At 40.0% G+C, this 26,298-nt stretch overlaps 1 protein-coding gene across 2 annotated transcripts in view; it reads right to left on the bottom strand.

Moving 5' to 3' along the window:
- MALT1 (MALT1 paracaspase) overlaps window positions 1–25,347 on the bottom strand; it is a 57,544-nt gene extending 32,197 nt beyond the window's left edge. For both annotated transcript variants that reach the window (XM_004447193.5, XM_012523689.4), the window contains exons 1-3: window positions 24,897–25,347; window positions 10,660–10,826; window positions 34–155 (exon numbers count right to left, since the gene is read on the bottom strand). In XM_004447193.5, coding sequence (XP_004447250.2) covers window positions 34–155; window positions 10,660–10,826; window positions 24,897–25,123 — 516 coding nt within the window. In that variant the 5' untranslated portion in view covers window positions 25,124–25,347. The remainder of the gene's footprint in view (window positions 1–33; window positions 156–10,659; window positions 10,827–24,896) is intronic.
- Between the last annotated feature and the right edge of the window lie 951 nt (window positions 25,348–26,298).

The raw sequence follows: 26,298 nt of genomic DNA, 5'->3' as shown, positions 1-26,298 counted from the left end.
GACAGAGGAATTAGAAGACACTTTAAAAACTACCTCTTTATTCATTTTGAACCATTGATATTGTACGAAAGGATGTCCAGTTGCCCGACAAAACAGTTTCACAAATTGTCCAGCCAAGACTGCCTTAGATTCTGGGTTTACGATGATCTTTATTCCTAAAAAAAAAAAAAAGAAAGTCACAGACGAGAGCTTTTCCTTGTTTATACTTCTAAAACCAAAAAAAGGCAAATCTTTTGGAAATTGCATATTGATTTCTGTATAAACCACCCATTCACATCCCCTCCCCCATCAGACTTTGCACTCCAGGCTTTATAAAACTATGGGGAAAGAAACTCAGCTGCAGAAGACTTTGATCTACTGTGCTTCCCCATGATTGGGGCAGAAAATTATTTGCCATATAGCTTCTTTTTTTTAAAGATTTCTTTTTATTTATTTCACTTCACCCCTTTGTTGTTTGCACTTGCTGTGTACTGTATCTTTAAGAGGCACCAGGAACTGAATCTGGCACCTCCAATGTGGGAGGGAGGCACCAAGTCTCTTGCACTACCTCTGTTCCCTACTTTGTTGTGTCTCTCATTGTTTTTTCTTCTTTTGTCTCTTGTTGCATCAGCTTTCTGTGCCTGCCCATCGCATCAGCTCGCTGTCTTGCTTGTTTTTTCTTTAGGAGGCACTGGGAACCTCTGCTCCCTGTGTAGTTGTGCCTCTCATTATGTTTTTCTTCTTGTATCTCGCTGCATCATTTTGTTGTGTCAGCTTACTGCGCCTATCATGCCAGCTCGCTGTCTTCTTTAGGAAGCACTCAGAACCGAACCACGGAACTCCCATGTGGTAGGTGGGAGCTCAGTTGCCTGAGCCACATCTGCTTCCTTCTTTGATTCTTTAGAAAGCTTTCCCCACTACATTCTAACACTTCTGAAATCAAGATGCACCTTACAGAGCCCATATGGCCCAGTAGCTGAGTGCCGGCTTCTCACATACAAGGTCCTGGGTTCAACCCCCAGCCTTGGTACCACCCCCTCAAAAAAAAGTATATATACATATTATTTTTTTTTTAAAAGATGCACCTTGTAATAGATGCTAGCCAGCAGTCATAATGCAGTTCTCATTGCCAGCTCAGACGAATATGTAGTCATAAATGCACATATGGCTGTCTTTTCAGCTGAGTCAGGTACACTGTTAGAAACAGAGCAGCAGAATATATGCTTGGCACTTGTGTTGCAAAGAATTCTCATTCTCATAGAAGTGGTTATCGGGGTCAAAAACTTAAACTTTTGACAGCGCTTGAGAGAAAATCCTGGAATCAATAATGGAACACATTTCTCCCTCCCCTCTCGGATCACTCACTCAGGGAAGCCTGCTGTCCTTCCATGAGGACACTCAGGCAGCCCTGCTGCAAGGCCCACATGTCCAACAGCCAGTGAGAAAACGGTCTCTTGCCAATAGCTATGTGAGTGAGCACCTGATGAGAGGATTTTCCAGCCCAGTCAAACCTTCAGATGACTGCAGCCCTGGCCAAGCTTGACTGCCACTTTGAAAGAGACCCTGAGCCAGAATCACTGGGCTAAGCCATTCCACTCCTGGATTCTTACCCTCAGAAATTGTGAGATACTAAATGGCTACTGTTGAAAGCTGTCAGTTTTGGTGTAATCTGCTATGCAGCAATAGATAACCAACATAAAGGAAGAAATTTTACCTTTGCCAAGGTTATAAAATATATAATAAACTAGGTTTGTTCTCTAAGCTTTTAGGAAGGATGGAGAAAAGGTCATTAAAACAATTTTCTTTACCTACTTTTCTCTCCTTATTTATCCTGAATGACTTCATAATAGTCTTTTTCCTCTACATTCCACCAATGCAAATGAACAAAAGGTTACAACTGAAGAGTCTAAATAAAAGCAATCTTAATCCATCAGAGCCGTAAACTCCTCCAGCAAGTACTTATTACATATCTATCACATTTGGGGGTCTGAAGAAACCTCGAAAAACCATCAGCAATTTTAGCAAGAGTCCCTCAAAAAAGAATTTAGCACTCTTGCCAAGGGAGTACTTCGTATTCATTAATCCTTTAAATTGATGCCAAGTTAGCACAAGATGGATGAAGATTTTTCCCCCTAAATTCTTCATTACATGTTGGCAGGAAAGTATATGACAAAGTCTAACAATGGGATGAGCACTCTGGCATAAGCCAGCAAATTTAAAACACTGTATTTTAATGCCACATATTTACCATTTATCGCCCAGGAGTGTCTGACTTTGAAACTTCAAGATACAAAGATTCTGATTCTTAAAGTTTAGGATAAAGGGAAAAAAATTGCAGCAAAAACAAAAGGGAATAAGTATGAATCTGAGAAGTACAGAAGTTGTGGATATAATGGCTTCAAAAATCTGGATGTCTTATAAGTATCTCAAATTTAACAGGTCCCAAATCCCTCCTGACACAAAATCTGATCTCCACCAGGTCCCCCTAGTCTTCCCCTTGGCAAGGAAGGTAAAGAAGTCTTCCACTGTACTATCATTCATCCAGTTACTCAGGATAAAAACTTAGCAGCCATTCTTGAATCCATCCTTCTGGCTTTCTCATTTTCCACGTGTAATTTATCTACAAATCCTGTCAGTTAAGCTTCTCCACTTCTTCCCAGCTTCAATGCCATGATCTTAATCCAAGCCACTATCAGCTCTTGATTGCACTATTGTTACAGTCTGCCAACTACTTTCCTGGTTTCCAACCAGCAGCCAAAATGTCTTTCTAGAACATGACCAATTCATACCTCTCCTCTGATTAAAATGCTCTAATCACCTTCCCCTGTACTTGGAATAAAATCCAAACTCCTTTCCATGGCCTATGAAGCCCTTCAAGAACTGCTGTCTCTCCTTCTCCAATCTCATTCCCCATTCTCTCCTTGTTTATCATGCTCCAGCCATCAGTCCTTTCCTTTCACAAGCCAAGCTATGTTTTGCCTTTCCACTCACCAGTGCTCTGTTGGTTCTTCCCACAGATTATATTGTGGCAGGTGCTTTCTCACATATAGATCTCTACTAAAACATCACTTCCTCAGAGAAGTTGCCTTGCCAAATGTATCTACTTATCTACTACTCACCCTCACTTCTCTATTACAGTAGCACCATTTTGTGTTCTTCACAACACTAATCATTACCGGAAATCCTTGCTTTTTTACTGTCTGCCTTTCCTACTAAAATAGAAATTCCATGAGAACAAGGACCTTACTGGTCTTAGTCATCAGTTTACCCAAAACCTAGAATAGTGCCTGGCATATAATGACAAAGTGGGTGTTCAACATGTTTTTATTGAATGAATGAATGTATACCATAATAATAAAAATTACTCGCTGCAATTTGCTGATTGCTCCATATATGTTGGGCATTTTGAAGAGCTCCAATTTTCAAAACAAGCTTATGAAGTAGTATAAAAATTACACCTGTTTTACAATGAAGAAATGAGTTTAATTTGCAGAAAGTCACCCAGATTACCTTGGATAAATCACGTAATCTGAGACTCATTTTTTTTTTCCATGTAAAAATGGCAAAAGCAGGATACAAATCCCTGATTTTCCTGGCTTAAAAACTCTTACACTTTTGCTATCATCATGATTCTTAATGTGTCTCCCATGCTAATACCATCTTCTACCCAGTGAAACTCTCTTACTGAAGACTGTCCCAGGCAGAGAACAATCTTGCATCATGACACTGCTTATAAATTTACTATGGCAAATATTCTCCAGTATTATTCAGAGATAAGAGATAAGAATGATGAAAATTAAAAGGCTTTCTCCCTAGAGGGTCATACAAAGGAATGAACATATGAACAAGACTAAATAATTTTTTAAAGGTTTATTAAAATTTCTCTCCCCCCTCATTGTTTGTGGTCACTGTCTGTTCTGTGTCCATTATGCTGTGTGCGCTATGTCTTTAGGAGGCACTGGGATCCAAACCCAGGACCTCCCATGTGCAAGAGAGGCGCTCAATCACTGAGCCATCTCAGCTCCCTGGTTTGTTGTGTCTCTCATTTTCTTTCCTCTTTGTGTCTCTTTCGTTGCGTTATCTTGTTGTTGCCAGCTTGCCACATCTGCCTGCCACACCAGCTGGCCTTCTCCAGGAGGCACTGGAAACCAAACCTGGGACTTCCCATGTGGTAGGCGGAAGACCAATCACTTGAGCCACATTTGCTTCCCAAGACTAAATAATTTTTAATTCAAACTTCCAGTTTGTCTTTCCCACATTGACAACTTTAGCAGCTTAGAATTTGACAAGCAATTAAACATGTATTTATTACTTATTGCTTCAAAGATTGAGAATTGAAAAGCAAATTGTGACTTGGAAACTGCCCTTGTTGAGTAATAAAGAAAAGCAGTCACAATACCTGCCAAGGTTTAACCACACATATTTCCTTCCTCCCACATAGTAATGTGCGACGGGAACCACGATTTACCCCTTGCCTTAACCATGCTTATACAGCACCCACTAGTCAGAAGATGCTGAACAAAGGTAAGGAAAGAATGGGGCACAGTGCTTTGTAGACTGTACCAATGCATACAAAGGAAAGTTCTATTTTGAAGGGTGAATACACAGCTTCCTGGCAAACAAGCATTATTTTCAGATAACATCTGCAAAGAAGTCAGAGAGGTTATTTGATTTCCTGTAAGACTGGGAGAATTTGACTAGGTATGATGGAACCAAGGATTGTGCTTTAACACACACATATGTAGATGAATAGATACATGATGTTAAACAATTACAATAAAAACAGAAAGGATTACAAACAGATTAATTAGGATGATTCTTGATTCAACCAAAGGATTCATTATTATAGACTCCTTTTAAGTTATTTTTTCTTAAAATACATTTAAACAGTGATGTAATTTATAAACAGCTTTCCCACAAAAAGCTCTCTTACATACATTCAAGTGTATCACAGGCCATAAACAACCAAAAAAATCTTTTTATCAGCTTCCACCTAAAACTCTTCCGAAAGGAATTCTGAAATTTTCTAAGCTATCACTCAAAGGTTCCTATATGCCCTAAAGCATCCCAGAATAATGCTATTCCTCTTCTTCCAGTCATCTCCACCCAGTAGCTAACTAAGACTTTGGCCAAATGACAACTTCTGAAAACCACATTTTCTAGATAAATGTCTGCTGATAACATTTAAAGTGTTTATAATAGTATGGTTTTGTCCTTAACAAATCATCAATTTCTGAAGAATAAAATGTGGAGATATTCTGGAAACTGAAGAATAATTTATTCAACAATCTTTTCATCTTAGAGATAATAAAGTAATAAAAAGTAAAACTGATAACAGAAACACAAAAACTAGGGTGCTACATGGGGTTAAAAGAAAAAAAAGTGATATGAAAAAAAGGGGGTGAGGAATAGAAAAGATGCCACTGAAGAGAAATCATTGCATGACTATGCTATAGCCATCTGGTATGTACCAGCAGTGAAACACCTCTTATATGAAGACTGAAATAAAAAGGAAACATCACAGAATCTGAGTTGGAAAGAACCTTCGGATTCAGCTAATGAAACCTACATACAAAACTTTAATTCTCTCTAAACATCCCCCATTGTCTAGCCTGCTTCACCAGTTCTGGTAAGCATTATTTCCTTAGACAACCATTTCATGATCTAAATGATTTTAATTGATTGGGGAAAAAACAATCCTACAAGTCTGCCCTGAAATGTTTTCACTAGAAAATAAAAAATAAAATAAAATAAAAATAAAAACATTTTGAACTATTGTTTATAGGAAGCACTGGGGATTAAACCTGGGACCTTGTACATGGGAAGCAGGTGCTCAACCACTTGAGCTACATCTGCTCCCCCCTGAACTAAATTTACCTGCATTTTCCAAGTATGCAGATGCCAATATTGGTTCTTGGGGATCAGGCTCTTTGAAGTGTATGAAAGAAAAAAGGACTTTCATTTCAAAACAATTTCAGCACATTAATTTAACTACCCTTCTCCAATTCCTACTGAGATGACCAAAGGAATAAGAATAGGGAAACAATTTATAAGTGTTGGAAAATGGGGATGGACAATATTCATACTAAAAAATGACAAGCAACTTTATAATTCAGGCAAGACCAAACTGAGGGGCCAGCTGGCCAAAGTCCAGGCTGTGGGAAAGTCCAAACAGAGGGAAAACAGAAGAGGGCAACCTCAATGCTATGGGCCCTTCAGAAAGGATATCAGGTGCCAGAACCCATAGGGAGCAAGGATTTTGAGGTATATTCACAGTTAGATTAGATATCATATTATGTCAAGTGAGAGACAAGCTATAGCCAGCTCCTAATGAAAGGAACTGTTCCAGGTAGAGATGGAGAAAGTTGTCTCAGCTACTCCGGGTTACCAAAACAAATACCTAAAAAGAAACTCATAGTTTCTCAAAAAACAGAGCTATTCTATACTATGGCTATCTCTGGCTGTCATTCCACCAAAAAACTGGAATGGAATATGGCATGAGCAAGACTGTAAGAAATCAAGTTTTCACTTCTCCCTGCTTGTAGGCCTGAAAAGCCTGGTTTACAGACTCACAGAATCTTGGAAAGAACTTAACTTAATCACCTAAACTGGACCTCTTTATATAAGAATAATCATAGAAAAATCACCAGACTTTCTAGGGATCAAGAATTAGTGTCCTCCCATGAAACTGTACTATTATAAAAACCAGCAGAAAAATTAGAACATTTCTACCTTGTATTTTCACCCAAACTCAAGAATATGCTAAAAAGGAAAAACTAGTGATAAAGTAAAATTACTTGATATACACTTGTTTTCATGACTGTACTGGATGTGATCACTTTTATGCTTATCTCCCCTACCAGATTATGAACTACACATAGGCAGGAACTAATGTTTTTTCCATCTTTGAATTTGCGGTACCTAACACAATGCCTGGAATGGTGACGGTATTAAAACACAGTAAATATTTACTGTATGAATGAGCAAAATCCCGAACTAAGTTATTTCTATCAGGACTTACATTCTTAATATGTCCTAATTACAATAGTATTTATTCTCAATATTCTTATTAAAATATTAAAATGCTGCCTTATAGTTCTTATATTTCTTTATTCTAATATCTGGAAGTACAGTAAGGTTCAGATTACCCATTTAAGATGTGGGTAGTAAGCTAACAGTAAATTAAGTATTTCTTCCTGAAATTACTGAGATTTATCATATCCCAAAATATTTTCTCTTAAATAAATAATGAACATTCAAGAAATAACTGATTTCTATGAACACCATATGGCTAATCTGACATTAAACTTCAGAATCAGTGAATAAGTGGTAATACAGACAATGCTTTCCTTTTCTTATACTCCTCTCAACTGCAGAAAAGCTCTAGTGTATAACCACAAAAAAGCCTGTAGGCCAAATTTCAAAGAACAATCTGCATGGGGGAAACACTGGCAGTAAAGTACTATTCCTACTCTTTGAAGGAAAAACACAAAGAGAAAAATGGACTTTTCAAAGGAAGATTATGGGTGTCTATTAAGGATGGTACTTTATTAAATGGTGGCTCATCCAAAGTCAAATATAAAATATTGTTTTAAAATGTCAGGCAGACCACTACATATAAATATGTGACTTACTTTCAGCTAATTCTGGTTTCATATTTGGGAAACTTTAAAAACTGGGAACCTTAGGTCTCAAGCCAGTGGTCACACCACAAATCATAAAAGATATTGAGGCCTCTGTCATATGCAGTTCAATACAGTATTATTTCATACAACTTGTATAGCTCTATGAGGTAGAGAACATTTGTTCTCATTTTATAGATTTGGCAACAAAGGGTCAGAGAAATTAAGGTAATTATTGAAAAAAAGAGATATGAAAGTTATATTTACTTTCCAGAGAAGTTTCCTGTTTTAAGAGGCCTGGTATCATATCAGTATGAAAGCCTAGTAGTTAATTTGGTGCCCTATACTGGTGGATTTTAATCGGCACATCTCCTGGGTACCATATTTGGATGCGCAGTTTGCATTAGCAGGTAGTTATTTCTGCATCATACCTCTTAGTACGAAGAGGCACTGAGAAACTTTTTCAGTGTGTAACACAATGGAGGCATTTAGCATTGCTCTTTTATCATCTACATTAGAACTTGGAAAGTAGGGGATGGCTTGACAGTCCAAGTTTCCTGACTCCTAATGTAGATCCCTTTCCATTTATAGTAGACTTTTATGGTTACCTCCCTAGCATCTATGTCTCCTTTTGCTTTCCAACAAGCTTTTCCCTTTTGTATGGTGATCCATATGGTTCCTGGAAAGCCAAATCCACCCAACTGGGCCCAAGCCAGGCTAACTGGTGCATTCCATCTCCCTGGCCACAGTAACAGGCTCAGGGACAGGCATGTGACCAAAACTAGTTAATCAGAGTGGACCTTACGATTAAAAAAAAATTATTTATTACCCCCTCACCCTCCCCCTGCCCTGCTGTTTTTGGTGTCTATGTCCATTCACTGTGTGATCTTCTGTATCTATTTCTCTTTTTATCTTCTCTTCTCATTTTTCTCCTCCCCATTCACCAGGATCTGATCCTGGAGACCTCTGATGTGGAGAGAGGTTCCCTGTCAGCTGCGCCACTGCAGTTCCCGGTTTCTGCTGTGCTTCACCTTGACTCTCCCTTGCATCTCTCTTTCAACATCATCTTCCTGTGTGACTCACTTGCACGGGCAGTGGCTCACAATTCGGGCACTTGGCTCACCACCCAGGCACTGGCTTGCCACGCAGGCACACTTTCTCTTCTTTTTCACCAGGAGGCCCCAGGGATCAAAGCCAGGTCCTCTCATATGGTAGGCAGAAGCTCTATCACTTGAGCCACATCTGCTTCATGACCTTATGATTTTTGCTGAGAATTCTGGGACAAAGATGAATGGGCCCAGGAAACAGCTATTAGATACTTGTGACTTTGGAGAGTCAGTCTTGGAAGGAAGACAATGTCAAGAAAGGATAAACAAAGACAAAAGCAAATGAACTCCCTGGAAACAGCATGGTTTCCTTTCTCTTTTGAAGGTCAATTTACTTCAAGATTTTTCAGTAAGAAGAGCTGACATAGTCCCTTTATTATGCCAATTTGAGTTGGGTTTCCTGGTATATGTAATTGAAACTACATCACTATACCACACGTCCCTAATTTTCCCCAAACCAAGTAAAAAATAAGTTCTGAATTGAAGTATTAGCTTCTTAATGATAATTTAAAAATACATCATAAGCAAGCCAGTTACGAGATTGCATAACCATGTAAAACAGAGTATCAGGTCCACAGTCCTTTTTTTCTTTATCTTTTTTAAGTCCACAGTACTTGTATGCTTGTCTGGTCTCTTTGCTTCTAATGGGAAACACTATAGCAAAGTGGACCCCTAGGAAAACCATCTACAGTGAGGCTGCCATTAGAGGCTTAGATGACATGGTCCTTTCTGCCTGACACCACTGTAGATAGCCAACTTCATCTGTGCTGTGGACAGGAGGAACTTGTTTCTTATTCTGTCATATCTGACCTGAGACTTAAGAAGACTCACTCAATATTGACGTATACAGGAAAAATTCATATTATTGTGTCAATCAAAATTACAAACCCATCATGTTGGCAAAAAACTTAATAAATGCCAATCACTTATTGTATTAATATACATATAGATTTGTGCACTTTTTTCTGAACTATTTCAACGTAAGTTAGAGAAATCTTACTCCTAAATACTTTAACATACATCTTCTTGGAAAAATGGTTTTCTTCAATAGAACCACAATATCATTATATATGATAATTTCCTAATATCTAGTGTGCAGATCATATTCAAACTTTTCCAATTATCCCCAAACCATTTTCTATAGCTGATTTTTGGAACCACAATCCAATCAATGTTCATACATTTTCTGTAGTTTTTAATAACTTCTTTAGTTACTTATTGAGAGCTTCCCCACTTTTTTTTTTGACCTTGACTTTTTAATAAGGATTAGGCTAGTAGTCCTAAAGAATGTCCCATTGTAAATATAATTAACAGCAATGAATTATATATTTGAATGTGGTTTAAAGAGGAAATTTTAGTTTCATTATGTTATTAGAACAAAATTTTAAGAAAAAAAAACCACAAACAGTGAACCCTAAGTTAAACCATGGACTACAGTTATTAGTTTATATACTATTATTGTAACACAATTACAAATATAAAGATGTGCTTTTATCAATTGTACAAATGATCCACAATAATGCAAGCTGTTAATAATAAGGTGGTATATGGGAATTCTGTATTTTAAGAATGATTGTTCTATAACCTACAAGAAGTTTTATAATAATAATCATCATCATAATAATAATGATAAAAAAGACTAGGCCAATAGTCCTAAAGAATGTCCCACATTCAGGATCTTTCTGATAATTTCCTTAGGCTTTTGTTTAATTCATTCCTCTATTCCTTATATTTCTTGCAAACTGGCATTCATATTTAAAAGCTAAATTAGATTTATGTCAAACTGGCTTATACTTATTACTTCATTAGAACACTTGGGGGAAAACGGGGCTCTATCCATTTACATTTTCCAAAAATATTAAGCACAGTTTGCCTGTGTTATTGCTGGAGATATTTTCCCTTAAGTTCGTCTACATGAACTCCTGAAGATTATGCCTAAGGGAAGAACCTACCTGGGGGGCTGAGAAGCTGAAGAACTTCAGTATGTGCCATGGCTTGGAGGAACTCACTCAATTCCATGACCGTACAGCCTTTTTCACCCATTAGCTTCAGTAAACACAGGCTTGGGCTTCCTTCAGGCTCCAATACCTTAAGAGAACATTGCTCCAAGTCCAGACAACTGAAAACAACAGATTTAATTCAGATCAACACTTTTATTCAATACCATATGCCAGCTATATGTGTGGTACCACTTTAAGTGTTGTAAGGAATAAGCCTTAAGTTGTTAAGTGGTGAACAACTATTTACATTATGAAAAGCAACTACCCTTTCCAGCTCCTTTAGCCATTATAGGGAATTCCTCTTTATTCCCTTCTCCAACTCAGCTCCCATGACTGTTAAATTAGGAGGAGAGAAACCTTGAAACAGGATGTGACAGAAATTTAGCCTTTAATTTGGGAATGGGGAATAGGAAGTCTATACAAATTCTTTACTTATTCTTGTACTTCAAATTTGAGACATATTAAAAACTAAAAAAAGTTAATACCCAGAACAGAGCGTATATTACTATTTATATTAAGACGGCGGCATGCGTCTATATGCATATTCATATTAAAAAAAAGGAAGTTAGAGTATGCTCTGTATGCCACTATTTTTATTACAGGAATATGTGTACATGAACCTTAACAGAGGCAAGGAATTGGTAGCAACAGTTGTCTTAGAGAGAGGAACCAGGGAAATACAGCTCTTGGCGAGATTTATTTTTCACTATTAACTCCTTTTTTGTACTGTTGAATTTTTTTTTTACTGTAAGTATTTCTGAGTGCCTAGAAATACCCCAAAGCAGGGGCAAACTCTGGTCTGCTAGCCAAATCCAGCATGCCTCCTGTTTTTGTAGTTTTACTGGAACCTAGCCAAGCTCATTCAGTTATACATTCACACATTTCGAGGGCTGCTTTTCCTTCACCAACAGTAGACTTGAATAGCAAGTTTTTTGCAAGTGGTTTTGCAAAACCAAAAATATTTATTATCTGGGCCTTTATAGTGTACCCCTACCCGAAAAAATCTTTACATTCTGTCTCTCTCCTTTTGTTAAAGCTATTCTTCTTTTAGTATCAGTATTTTAGATATATATACATACAACTTTCCTTTCAGTGATATTCTGCCCAGTATTGGTATACAGGGTTAGAAAGACAGGTTAAAATCGGATTATAGCGGAGCATAATGAGAAGAGGATTTTGGACTTAATGCACTTTACTAGAGAGGAAAATACAAGAATGAAATATTCAAAGTTAGAAAAGAAAATCACCCCCCCCCCAACCAAAAACAAACACCAAAACACACCCTCCCAAAGACACATAACCAACAAAATAGGCCGACCAAAGCTTTTATGCTGTCTCCACAGCGTACCACAGAATTTGAACCTCATAATCTTTGCAGTTACTCCCTCTAGTTGACTGACTAGAATTACAGTCCAACATAAATTAGCTTCTCTGGGGAAGTGATCTTGGCCCAATGGATAGGGCGTCCGCCTTTCACATGGGAGGTCCACGGTTCAAACCTAGGGCCTCCTAGGTTTGTGTAGAGCTGGCCCATGCGCAGTGCATGCACGCAAGGAGTGCCCTGACAAGCAGGGGTGTCCCCCACCACGCAGGGGTGTCCCCTGCACAGGGGAGTCCCACACGCAATGAGTGCTCCCCGTAAGGAGAGCCGCCCAGCACGAAAGAAAGTGCAGCCTGCCCAGGAGTGGCACCGCACACATGGAGAGCTGATGCAGCAAGATGACGCAACAAAAAGAAACACAGATTCCCGGTGCTGCTGATAAGGATAGAAGCAGTCACAGAAGAACACATAGCGAATGGACACAGAGAGCAGACAACTGGGGGGTGGGGAGGAGGGGAGAGAAATAAACTCTAAAAATCTTTAAAACAATTAAAAAATAAATAAATTAGCTTCTCTGTGAGTTCCTCTGAGACCACACCGGTCCACCAAACACTCTTTATGCACATTCTCCTTACTGTGCTTTTTTTTTTAAAAGATTTATTTTTTATTTATTTCTCTCCCCTCCCCCTCCTGTTGTCTGTTCTCTGTGTTCATTCACTGTATTCTTCTGTGACTGCTTCTATCTTTATCAGCAGCACCGAGAGTCTCTGTTTCTTTTTGTTGCGTCATCTTGTTCTGTCAGCTCTCCGTGTGTGTGGCACCATTCTTGGGCAGGCTGTACTTTCTTTTGTGCTTTACTGTGCTTATTTTATGTAGACTTTATTCCGTAAAGGGCCAGAGAATAAATATTTCAGGGTTTACAGGCCATACACGGTCCTTGTCATATGTTCTTTGTTTTTTATTTCAAAGTTTTCAAAATGTAAAAGCCTGTGTGGTACAAAAACAGGCAGTTAGCTGGGTTTGGCCCCCGGATCATAATTTGTAACCCCCATTCTATATGCTGCATCTGACACAATTTTGCCTTAAGTTGTGAGCTTCTTCCAAGAGTGTTTTTTCTAACGCACTAGATTATTATAAATGCCTTGAAAACAGAAAGTCCATTTTACATATTTTTTAAATCTCTCCAATTCTGTCTTGCCCATATTAATGACTCAATAAAAATTCACTAATTGAAAAGGTTGGAAACCTAGGTAGGTGGAAAGGGTCAAACATAACAGGCCAGAGATACAGCAAAGTCAAGGTCAGCAAATTTTCATATTACTTGAAATATTTTTAATCCACATTCATTTTGACCAGGCTGCTACAGCAGTTATATTATTTTCACCCAAGATTTAGAATTCTGAGATAAAATTAGTTACTTCATATAGGAAAAACACACCCAACCAAAATAATTTCAATAGTAATGTTATTTACCTCATAGGTTTATTAAGATTAAATTAGATATACTATATGAAAGAGGCAAAGTGATTGACAAGTAATAAACAATAAATGTTAGCTCTTATTACTCAATAAAAATATGGGGTTATTAAAACAATGTTAAATCTTAGGAAATGTAGGCGGAAGTATGTTTTCAAGGAGCATGATCTATACAACAGTACTTTCAAATGTTTAGAAAATAGGGAGATGCACTAATAAGCACATGTATAGATAGAATGATACAGCAAATATGGAAAAATGTTAAAATTGATGGGTCTGGGTATCTGGGCAGGGAGGGTAGGTTGAAGACCTCTGTTTTGGTTTTTATTAGTTTTGTAACTGTCTCATTTTAAGTTTGAAATTATTTCAAATAAAAAGAGTAAAAATAAAACCCCAAAATAACACTAAGGTTATTTTTTTAATCATGCTTACCATTGAAACTACAGTAGCTTTTTCTTAGAAAATTTTTTATGCAGCTACTATTTTGATAACCTGATAATGTCCTCCAAGCTCTCCTGTGGACCACTACATTAATAGAGTATCCTCTTCTAAGTATTCTAGTTACATTTATATTATATGTAATTCTCTATTCCTGTACAATGTGACATCATCTTACTACATATCAATTGCTCCCAGTTTCTAGACTGTACACCAGAGGTCCACAATGTTAAGTTTTCTTTGGTCTACTATAAAAGGATAAAAATAAGTACAATAAAAATCTTTTATTCTAAGAGTCTTTCCTATTTTTTAAAGTGATTTTTCTTTTATGAAATAATGATGACTAAGATGGCAGCTGTTTTTATTAAAGCACTAATACGGCAAAAATAAAAAGTTGACAATGCCTGTTGGTTCTCTTAGTTTGTAAAATTTCTTATTGCCCATCCCTCAAATGTCCAAGTCAAGGAATCAGTATTAGAGACAACACAGATACTACCAATTTTTCAAAGAATTAGAATATAAGATTCACAGAACAACAATGCTATATGCTAAATTTAATTTTTTATGATTCAGAAAGGCTGTTGGAATCTGAATAGGTTTGGTGTTCATAGTCATTATGAAGTTTATTATGTTCTGTAATCATTTTGTAGAAACTACAGGAGACTGCACTGAACACATACTATCATTACAAACTTTTTTTTTCTTTTAAAACTTTGGAAACAAGAGCTGGGTTCTAGAATTTCTATTTCTTATGCCCTAGACTCCCAAACTTCATAATCTCTTCTGATTTAAAATATACTGCAGTCTTTTCTTTTTTCTTCAGTCTTGATATAATGATGTTTCTAACCTGAGATCTTTTAATAGAAGAAACAACCTTGGCTCTTGGTAGTTAACTCAAGGTTAATATATGGTGATACATCTTGCTCCAACTCCCATCTCCATACGATGTATTTCCTCAAGTCTCATAGGCTGCCACTTGATATAGTTTTTTGTGTATACTAATGCAAATATAAATAAATATTATTTTCCCCCTTTATTCTGCAGAAAAAGACCGTACTATGTGCACTATTCTTTATCTTGCTTTTTTCATGCAACAAATGTACCTTGCAGACAATTCTACATCTGAACACAGAAAAGACCTGCTTGTTCTTTTTTTCCCTGTAGCTGAAGAGTATTGGACAGTAATAGCTAAGCCATGGTATTTACTCCAGTCTCCTACTGATGGACACTCAAGTTGTTCCCATTTATTTGCTCTTACAAAACAGTGTTGTAGTGAATAACGTTAAATATATTTTATATGTATATTTGCAAGATAAAATTCTAGAAGTGGGATTTCTAAGTCAAAGAGCACACACATTTGTAATTTTGACAGAATTCTCCAAATTGCCCTCCATAAAGGCTGTACCTACACTCCTGGTGGTGACTTTTATCTAAATGCCGAGCTTTAAATACCACCAATCTACTAACATGGCTCCCCAAACTGTATCTATATGCCCAGGGACTGCTTATTTGACATCTTTACCTATCTACCTATCTAATAGATACCTCAAACTTAACTAAATAACTCTTCATTTCTCCCCTCTAAACACACTTATCCCCATGTTTTCTAGCTCAATGTACTATATTACCATCCACTTGTTACTAAAGCTAAACTCCCAAATTATCTTTGATTCACTGTTTTTTTTTCATCACCTACTTCAAATCCTTCAGCAAGTCCTACTAACTCTACTGGATCTGACCCCTGATCCCCATCTCCACTACTACCAACCTGCCCCAATTTCCCACCAATCTATTATGACAGCATTCTAACTAACCTTCCCACTTCCACTCCTGTGTGTCAGTGACAATCCATTCTCTCAGATTATTGCATTTGTTTCCTCTGCCTAGAATTAATCCCTTTTCACTCAAAAATATTCATTAAGAAGTTATAATGTGCAAAGGAACTGTTATAAGTACTAGGGATAGAGAATGAACAAAAAAGCTGCCAATCTAGTGATGAGTAGAAAATGAACAATAAACAAGTAAATGTACTGACTGTCAAAATGGCAATAAGTAATATGGAGTATAAGAAAGCCAAGAGAAGCATAGGAAGTACAAGATGAGGAGTTACTTTATATAGGGTATTCAGAGAAAATGTCACTGCAAAAGTTAAAAGGATCTGAAGGAAATAAAGGAGCAAGCCCTGTGGATACCTGTGACAAAGTGTTCCAGGTTTTAGGAAGTAAAAAAGGATCTATGACAGGAGTAAACCACTGAGTTGAGTTTGAGTTGAGAAGTGACATGATCTGACAAACAAAAGGAAGAACCTTATCTCCACTCCAGTGCCCATCAATGCATGGTTGACCTGTTGTCATACTAACGGCACTTGAAAATGGCACCTCCTCAGAGAGAAGTTCCCTGACCACTTCATCTAAGTGATCACCAATCATTCTCTCTCTCTCACTTTAATTCTCTGCAGAACATTAATTACTACCTGATATTTTTGTTGCTTTGCTATCTGACTCATGAACCTTCATGAGGACAGGGATCTTCTCAATCTTGTTCACCCTGTGATCCCAATGCCTAGGAGAGTGCCCTGCCCATGTCTGTAATCAATGAAGATTAGCTGAATGTATGAATAGGAAAGGCCCCTGCTGTCAAGGAGCTTACGTTGGGAGCAAAGAGGCTGTAAAGTAAAAAGGAAATAAAGAAGATGGTTTAAGACAGCAAAGAACATAATAAAGGAAATAAAACAGCATGAGTAGGAAGCAGATGTGCCTTAAGCAGTAGGATGCTCGCCTACCACACGGGAGGTACGAGGTTCAGTTCCTAGTGCCTCCTTAAGAAGATGAGCAAGACAGCAAGCTGATGTGACAGGTTGGTGCAGCAAGATGGTGCAATGAGATGATGCAATGAGGAGACACAATGAGGAAACACAATGGGATCACAACAAGCCGGGAACAGAGGTGGCCCAAGTGACTGGGTACCTCCCTAACACGTGGGAGGTCTTGGGTTTGGTTCCTGGTGCCTCCTTAAAAAAAAGAAGACAAGCAGACACAGATCACACAATGAATAGACACAGAGAGCGAAGAGACACAGAGCAGTGAGGAAGGGGGTTGAAACAAATCTTTAAAAACAACAACAAAAAGCAAGCAAACAAACAAAAGCAAACAGCAGGAGGTGAACCAGAGTGGAAGTCTATGTGTGCTGGATTGGTTTAAATAGTGGGTAAAAAAGCCTTCTCTGAAGAACTTACTTATAAACGGAGACCTGAGGTAAAGGAGTCAGTCAAAGCTATAGGAAGAAAGATCTTGAAGACATCCACACAAATAGTACTGAAATTATGGCCAATCAGCAATAACTCTTTGACACTGCTCCTCTGTCATCACGCAATGTGCACTCAATCATTGAATATTTCTTGACTACTCGATACCTCAATATCCTTATCTGCAAATAATAGCACTTACTTCTAAGGTTGCAGTGATGATTAAATGAAATAAAACTTCATACTTAAAAGAGTCCTGACACACAGTGAGCTATATAAACATTAGTTTTAATTTATAGTGCCTTTTCTGTGTCATGCACTAGGGATACTGTGAAGACAAGCTTCATTCCCACATGGAGCTAAAATTTCAGCAAGGAACAAAGAAGGAAGGGGAAGAACTGGTCCTGATCACAACTCTTTTTAATTGCAGTTACTAGCAAAGGTATTTCATCTCCATTACTGCAAATTGCCTAAGAGTAGAGATTGGTTTATATATCTTTGGGTTCTCCCACTGCCAAGCTGTGCTGACTTGCCCAGTGCTCAAATATTTCTTGAACAAATAAATATCGAAGGAGATGTAAGAGAGAATTTAAGAAAAAGAAAAAAAGGGGGATAAAGGAAACAGATATAAGAAATATTAAGTAGAGAGTTTCTCTTTAAAGGATTTCCAAAAATTACAATTATTCTCCATTTTGTAAAAAAACTTTAGTGCACAAAAAAATCACCCAGGAGCTTGGTGAAAATTGGATTCCCCTAGTTCCCTGAGATTCTGATTCACAAGTACTACACTAAACTTTGACAACTACTGGCATAGACTTAGGAGTAGAAGATAAATTAAGAAACTGTGTGATTCAACCAAGTGTTTATATAGACAGAGAAATGAAAAACTATTTTGAATTTTCCCCTCAAATGAACAGAGATTAAATTGAAGGAGATGAAGGTTTCTTTTCCAATACAAAGAGACAGGATGAAAAACCAGATTCTATATCTCCTTGTTTTTTACTGATTTTCCACATGCGCACTTTCAGCTGAGATATGCTTATATGTATCTAACTTTCATTTCTTTCCTTTTTAGTTACATTCCTGTAAGATTGTGCTTTGAAGTGGTTTTGACCAGAACTAATTTGGAAGTTTTGGTTTAATTAAAGAGACTACTTTATTACTGAAGCAAATGGGTTATCTTTTTAAAAAAGATACCTATATCTCTATATATCTTTACTTTAAAATATATATAATCAAAACATATATTATACTTCATTTAGGGTACAAACCATGACATTCCCTTCTGGTTTCTTCTTCTCCTCTTCTTGGTATATTTACTCTTTGTAATCTTCATTCATTAATGCAAGAACTATTTGTTAAACACCTATAATAGGATGAACAATTTTCTAGGTATTGAGGCTATCGCAGCAAGCAAAACAAAATTCCTATCCTCTTGGAGAGTCAGACATATAGACAGACAGAGCCAAGCATGTGTGTATCCATTCATCCAATGGTTATAAGTGCTTTGGAAAAAGAAAAAAAGCAAGGAAGGGGGATATGTAATGCTGGAGCACATGTAGGGGCATAATTTTATACATGTTAGAGAAGGCCTCACAGTGGTCATCTTTAAGCAAACACTTTAGAAGGTGAAAGAATAAGTTATGTGGTTATTAGTGGAGACCCTCTCTGAGTAAACAACACATGGAAAGATCCTACCATGTTTAAAGAAAAGCTACTGTGACCAGAGTAGAGAGAGGAGGGGGATAATAAGATATGAGATCCAAGAGTTTTACTGGCGGCTAAATGGTGCTTTTACTCTGAGATGAAAAAGCAATTGGAGGGTTCTGAGCAGAGATGGGACAAGATCCCATTTAATGTTTTAAAAGGTTCATTCTGACTACTATACTGAGAATAGACTAGGGGTGGAGGGCAAAGCAGGGGAGGGAGATGTTAAGCAGCTATTGGGATAATTCAGGTGAGAGATAAAGATGGCTCCAACTAGTGTGGTAGTAGGGGGGGTTGGGTCTAGATATATGCTGAGGGGACAGCAGACAGGATTTTCTGACAAAATGGATGTGGTGGGTAAGAGGCCAGAGCAACTGCAAGGATGCAATCAGCTTTTGCTGAGACATAGAAAGCACAAAGAGAAAGAAGGTTATAGAGGAAAGGTTGTTAAGTTTTATACATGTTAAATTTAAGATGCCTCTTAGTCATTTAAGGGAGGATGGTGAATTTGTATCTGCAAGTATGAATCTGGGAGTTTAAGATGGAGATTTGGGCTGGATATACAAACTGGGAGTGGTCAGCCTAAACAGAAGTAAAGCCATGAGACTGAAGGACACCACCAAGAAAGGGATTCCGTAGAGAAGTGTAGATAAAGAAATACAAAGACTGAACCCTAAGGCATTCCAACATTCACATACTGAAGAGATAATGAGGAAACCTTTTATTACAGCTTTTTACTTGTGTTCTGATTCCTACAATTTACAAACTGCTTGAGTACAGGATTTCTGCAGCTAAAAGATTACCTTCTATCCAGCAGGTATGCAAAGACTTGTTGCTTGGTCCCTATTCCATAGGCCCATTTCTAAGCTCTGTGCTCAACAGCATTAGATACCTCCTGAAAGCTCTGCCATTCATGGGGCTCAAATGTGCCATGCTACCATAGAATTTACATATCCTGGGCATGACACACAAAACCTGTGCCTATCCCCACAATGACAGGAAAAGGTATTCAATATTAGACCACTTTGGAATAGAATTAGGGCTGGGTCTGTATTTGGGGCAGAGAATACAAATGGCTGTGGAATATGAAATATATGCAAGGATTTATTCTGAGTCATCAATAACTATCCCAAAAGATTTAAAATTATTCCTAATCCCTGACGGACGGTTCTGAATGGACTCTCTTTGTTTGTAGTTTAATTAAATAAAAATTCTGATCTAGTTTGAGGAAATTTGTAGAGGTAGAAAAAAAGAATAGGCAACCTTTTGAGATTTCAAACCTGTGAAGCCAGTGATGAAAGTGCTTTATGGACATGTTTCCCACTTGGGCTAGACTCTCACACAACTCCTATTTTTATTAGAGAAAAGACCTTCAGCACCTTCTAAAATCATAGACACCCTTCTATCAGTAAGGAAATCACTTGAAAGTAACTTTTGTCTTAAACAGAAGCAGCATCACCTTTGCCCCCTCAGCTGCCACTCCCCTGCCCCCAAGTTCCCAGTGCTAAACTTTGCTGTGCCAGTTAAATTTTTCTGGCTCACTCTAGCCTGCTATATACAGATAGAGAGTAATAAATATAAATAAATGACTATAGTAGGGGTTCTTAACCTCCCAAGGGCCCGTGGAAAGATTTCAGGGGGCCTGTGAGCTTGAATTGAAAATTCAAAAAAACATTATTCTTGTGGGGACTTGTTGGTGTGGGTGTGGTATATTATTAAATAATACAGAGTATAGTGTGGACTTAGTAAAGGGTCCGTGGTTTTCACTTGGCTGGCAAAGGGGTCCATGGCACAAAAAGGTTAAGAACCCCTGGTCTATAGGCTCTCGTATCAATATCACTATATCCCAAAATAAGCTAAATGCTCCCCAATTCTCCAACCTTCAGGCTTGCTCCTACCTTCCCCACCCCAACTAACCTACTCTGAGCCCCTCTGGAAAACTGATGAAAGCCTATTTGTCTTTAATCAGATTCCACACCGCAATTGTCCACTTCTTGCTACTCCTTCACCAGAAAAGTACCCTCAAGCCCTTCCATTAATTCCTCAAACAAAGCTAACACCATTCTGTAACCTAACAAAACTTTACTCAAGACTTGGGAAGGAAAATTTAAAACCTGACATGAGGTATCTAGTCCTTTCAGATCCCATGAGCTGTTTGCCTTCACTTGGGAGTGCCTATCTGGCTTTTTTCTCTTCTACATCAAGAAGAAGGAGTGTTTCAACCAGGCTCTTTTCAGGAAGTCGAGAACTTTCCCTAACTAGAGTAGTTCACATCATAATGTTCAAAAGATCTGACCTACAAATATGATAACTTTTTACATTATAAGTCTAGAAATTTAGAAATTGATGGTCCTAGAATAATAGCATTCGGATATTTTTTTGAATGGTCAAAAGCCTAAGATCTGCTTCTCCTAGAAAAAAAGATATCATCTGTCTGCTCAACTTTGCAAGTTTACCACATTTTGATTCCCTGTTCACAACATTACTCCTTTGTGTAATCCAAATAATCCCAAATTGTCATTGCTTTTTGCCTTAACCACAATTATTCTGAAACTCTGGGTTTTTGTGAAGATTAAAGGAGATAATACATGCAAACAGTACACTGTTCGGAACATAAGTATTCAATAAATGATAAATCATCAGCATTATTATTACACACATAGAAAAGCATGTAACATATTATTTGTGAATGTCCCAGAATAAGTCTCCATTTGTGAATAGGAGTTAAATACTTATCATCTTCTGGAACTTCCAGCAAAGAGGAGGCACTCAGGTACAATGTTGAGTGAATAAATGACTCCTCTCTCAATTCAACAAGTATTTACTGAGTGTCTAAGATAGGTTCTATGCATAACACAGAATATTAAAAGAGATGATTTCTGCTGTCAAGGAGTTTATAAAGATGTGTGAAAATTACAGTACAAGACAAAAGTTTAGTAATATGAGAAGTTAAGAAACTACTAAGGCTCGAAGCCAAACTCAGCATGTAAATGCAATGCCTTCCCCCCAGCGTGGGACATGACACCCGGGGATGAGCCTCCCTGGCAACGAGGGACCACTATCAACTACCAACTGATGATGCAACTGGAAAATGACCTTATACGGAAGGTTCAATGCGGATCAGCAGAATATCCATGTCTACATAAAATACCATGACTTTAAAATGCTGTTTGACCTAAAGTAAGGGGGAAATGGAAAGGAGAAATGAGTTTATATGGCTACGAGTTTCTAAAAAAGAGTCTGGAGGCTGGCAGAAGGTTTGCCCTCATGCACAACTGAGCAGAGTCAGAGAGACAGATAAAGCAGATACAACCCCCAGATATTGGTTCCTTTGAGGGCTAAAGAGACCCATGGGAGTTATGGTCATGGCCGATGGGGTTAACTACCAGGGCAGATGGCCCCTTTTGGAAATGGTGTTTATGTGTGATGAATCTGGACTCAGATGGGATCTCCCTTCATAAGACTTTCATGCTAATGTGCTGGAGGTGCAGTTAATGTTGGGGTTTAAGATATATTTAGGGGATTTGAATCTCTGGACTGACAATGTGATAGCCAGATCCTGAGCCTCAACAGACTCCAGCACCTACAATCTGATCTATTGGACTTACCACACTCAGCTAAGATGGAGGTGAAGAAGGACAACCACCACACCATGGAGCCTAGAGTGATTACAACTGAAAATGGGAGGATTGCATCCAGCATCCAGGTGGAATCTGAGCCTCCTCTTGACATAAAGGTGCAATGGACACAACCAATCCAGTGTCCACATAGAAGAGGTGGCATTGGATTGGGAAAAGTGGACATAATGGACAAAGGGTATGGGGAAAGGCAGGAAGAGATGAGAGGTGGAGGCGTCTTTGGGACATGGAGCTGCCCTGGATGGTGCTTCAGAGGTAATCACCGGACATTGTAAATCCTCACAGGGCCTACATGATGGAATAGAGGAGAGTATGGGCCATGATGTGAACCAATGTATATGAGGTGCAGAGGTGCCCAAAGATGTACTTACCAAATCCAATGGATGTGTCATGATGATGGGAACGAGTGTTGTTGGGGGGGCGGAGAGGGGGGGTGGGGGGGTGGGGTTGAATGGGACCTCACATATATATTTTTAATGTAATATTATTACAAAGTCAATAAAAAATAAAAAAATTAATAAAAAAAAAAAAAAAAAAAAAAAAAAGAAACTACTAAGGGGCTCAAAGGCAGACCAAAACCAAATCAATGGTACAGCGTTATAGTCCTCAAAGTGTGGTCTAGGGTCGTTCCTGAGACCCTTTCAGGTGGTCAATGTCAAAATAATTTTTTTATAACAATAATTTGCCTTTTTCATTCAGTCTCAGGAACGTACACTGGAGTTTCCAGAGTTATATGACTATGATATTGCGAAAGACTGAATGCAGACACCTTAAGACAATAAAAAGATTCCAAAATGTAAAAAATGTCACTCATTTTTGTTTTGTCTTGGAAAAAAACTATTTTGCCACAAAAATGTTATTTTCATTAACATGTAATGGTAGTTTCAACACACATTCTCCAGTTCACTGACTAGCCCAGGACAACTAACAAGGAGATAATGTTGGACAATGCCCATCCCAAGAAACAGAGAATCGGCAACTGCAAGCAAGATAGTCACACATCCAATTGCCCCCTGGGATCAAAGGCCCCTCTCAATTAGAGGTAGAGAGGGTATCACCATCCCAGAATCTTCAGGACTGGGGAATGAATGATGGACTAGAGTAGACTGTTATTCTACTACAGACTTATTGTTATTCTAGCAATGGAAGAACTTTTATCATTGATGTGGAGGCAGTGGCCAACAGAGGTTCTGAAGGGAGGAAGAGGGAAAAACAGGTGTAATATGGGGATATTGGAATTGTCCTGAATGATACTGCAATGATGGATACAGGCCATTATCAATCTTGTAACAACTTCAAAATTGTGCAAGACAGAGTATAAATTATAATGTAAACTATAACGCATGCTCAGTGGCAATGCTCCAATTCCAATGTGTTCATCAATTGTAACAAATGTATCACACTAATGAAGGCTGTTGTTAATGTGGAAAACTGTGGGAGGGGTAAGGAGTGGGGCATATGGGAATTCCCTACATTTTTTATGTAACATTTATATAATCTAAAGTACTTAAAAAATAAAAAGTTTAAAAAAGTGCCTATATATTTCCTATTAAAAAACATGTAATGGGTTACTATTTAATAAGTTAATAAATATTTTTAACATTTCTTAGTTTTAATTTCTAATACGGTAAATATCAGTATATATTATAAATATATAACCCATATAAGCACAAACTCTCTAGGGGTCTCCAATAATTTTCAAGAGTACAAAGGAGTTCTGAGACCCAAAAGCGCCAGACTCACTAGTACAGTAATGGATTCAAACCTGCTAACAAAAAGTAATTTTACTTATAGTTAAATGTTCACGGTGAAGTCAAGGGAACATGCTAACTTGGTTTGATGGAGAAGGATGGTGCAAGTTTAACTTCGCTCTTCCCCATCCTATTTCTCTCCCTACATAAAACCCTTCATGAATTCCTGCACCCCAAATCCTCTGCGCTCATTATCTCGCTACCTGTACTTCTCCCTCCCAAACTTCCTCAGGTCTTCCTCCTCTCCCCATCCTCTCCTTGGTCCTCCACTCCTCTCTTGCAGTCAAGGGGAGGGCAAACATCGGCGGTGCCATTTCTGCGTTCTTCATTCTAAAAGCTCAGGCTCCCACCTCAACTCTCTTGCATTCCCGGGACCTTCCCTGGTTAGGAAGGCTGCGTCTCTAAACGACCGAAGTTTCCCCCAATCCTGTCCTTCATCGCCGCTATCCCCACCAGCGGCCCCTCCGGCTCGTGCGGCCCCCGTGGCCCTCCAGCCCACCCACGACGTGTCCCTCCTCCCACGCCGGGTCCCCACCTCGCGCGCCCCCGGCGCCCTCCGCCCGCACGTGACCCCGAGCCCGTCCCTGCCCCTCCCCCCCGCACCCCCGCCTCACCTGAGCCGCAGGCGCCCCCGACTGCCCGCCACCTCCGCCAGCCTCCGCCAGCCCTTGCCCTCGGGCGCTCGGTCCAAGCTCTCGCTGAGCCTCCGCAGCAGCGGCTCCCGCAGTCGGTTGAGGGTCGCGCTGGCGGGAGTGGGCAGCAGCGGCCCCAAGGGCGCGGCCGGAGGCGACTGCGAGGCCGGGGGCGGCGGGGCCTGCAGCGGCTCCCCCCACAGCGACATGTCGCACGCCGGCGACCCCGCGACCGCCACCGCTCCCGCCGGCCGCGTTGCGGGCCTCGGTTCCAGCGCACCTTCCGCCCTTCCCCTCGCCCTCCTCGCAACCGCGGAGGCAGGGGCGGAAGAACGAATCGGGCGGCGTAGCTCCGCACCAGAGGAGGAAGCTCTGCTCCCCGCCTCACGGAGACAGGTTTGCCGGGGGCAGCCGGGCGGGCAGGCAGCGCCGACCGCGCGCGGGGGCGGGGCCTGTCCTGGGCGGGGCCTGTCCTGGGCGGGGCCTGTCCTGGGCGGGGCCTGTCCTGGGCGGGGCCTGTCCTGGGCGGGGCCTGTCCTGGGCGGGGCCTGTCCTGGGCGGGGCCTGGCGGGGGGCAGGCCTGTCCTGGGCGGGACCGGGCGGGGGGCGGGCCCAGACTGGGCGGGGCCTGGCGGGGGCAGGGGCGGGCCACCTACCTACGCGCGTGCGTGCGGCCGCGGTCTTCCCTCGCCCTCCCGGGTCGCCTGCGGGTTCCTCCTGGCGCGCGCTTCAAACCCGGGGAGGCGGAGCCCGGTTGAGCTGGAGGGGCCGGGTGGTTGCAGCTGGAGGAGGAAGCGGCGGAGGAACTACGCCCCGGCAGCTCCACTGCTGCGCGGAAGCCTGCGGCGTCGGGGCTTCCCGAGACCGTGGGAGGAGGGTGGCCTCACCCCCCGAGAATGTCATTCTCCAGAGAGGGTAGCACGCGGGTATCCCGATGGATCAGTGGCCGACTCAGTGACTTCGTGTGCACTGAGGCGCCACTTTCGACGGAGAGGGTTCTTGTTCAATCTCAGGGAAAAATTCAAGGACAGAACTAGGCACGGACGGTTTATTGAACAGTGTTAAAGGCAGGAAAGAGGGAGCAAGCGAGTGGGGCATGTGCTGAGAAGCACACTGGGAACCTCCCAGCGGAGAGCAACCTCCAGGGGTTGTGAGTTGGCATCTTATAAGTCTTTGGGCAAGGGGGCGAGTTACTAGATAAGTTGAGCTGTTGTTTGTGTAACCTTAGGTTTCTAGCTCTTGCAAGCAAGTGACTTTATCCTGTTGTCCGCTGCTGGCCTTTCCGCAGGTAGGGGCCTGACTCTCCACCTGCCACAGGGTCCCTGTTCTCACACCCGGCGCTGCCCATCGCTACCTCGGCTTCCTCCTTTTAGAGTTAGGTGTG

Source organism: Dasypus novemcinctus, chromosome 16 (genome assembly GCF_030445035.2).
Source record: "Dasypus novemcinctus isolate mDasNov1 chromosome 16, mDasNov1.1.hap2, whole genome shotgun sequence".
Classification (NCBI taxonomy): Eukaryota; Metazoa; Chordata; class Mammalia; order Cingulata; family Dasypodidae; genus Dasypus; species Dasypus novemcinctus.
The sequence above is the reverse complement of the archived record's forward strand: the minus strand, read 5'-3'. Positions and strand labels throughout refer to the sequence as shown.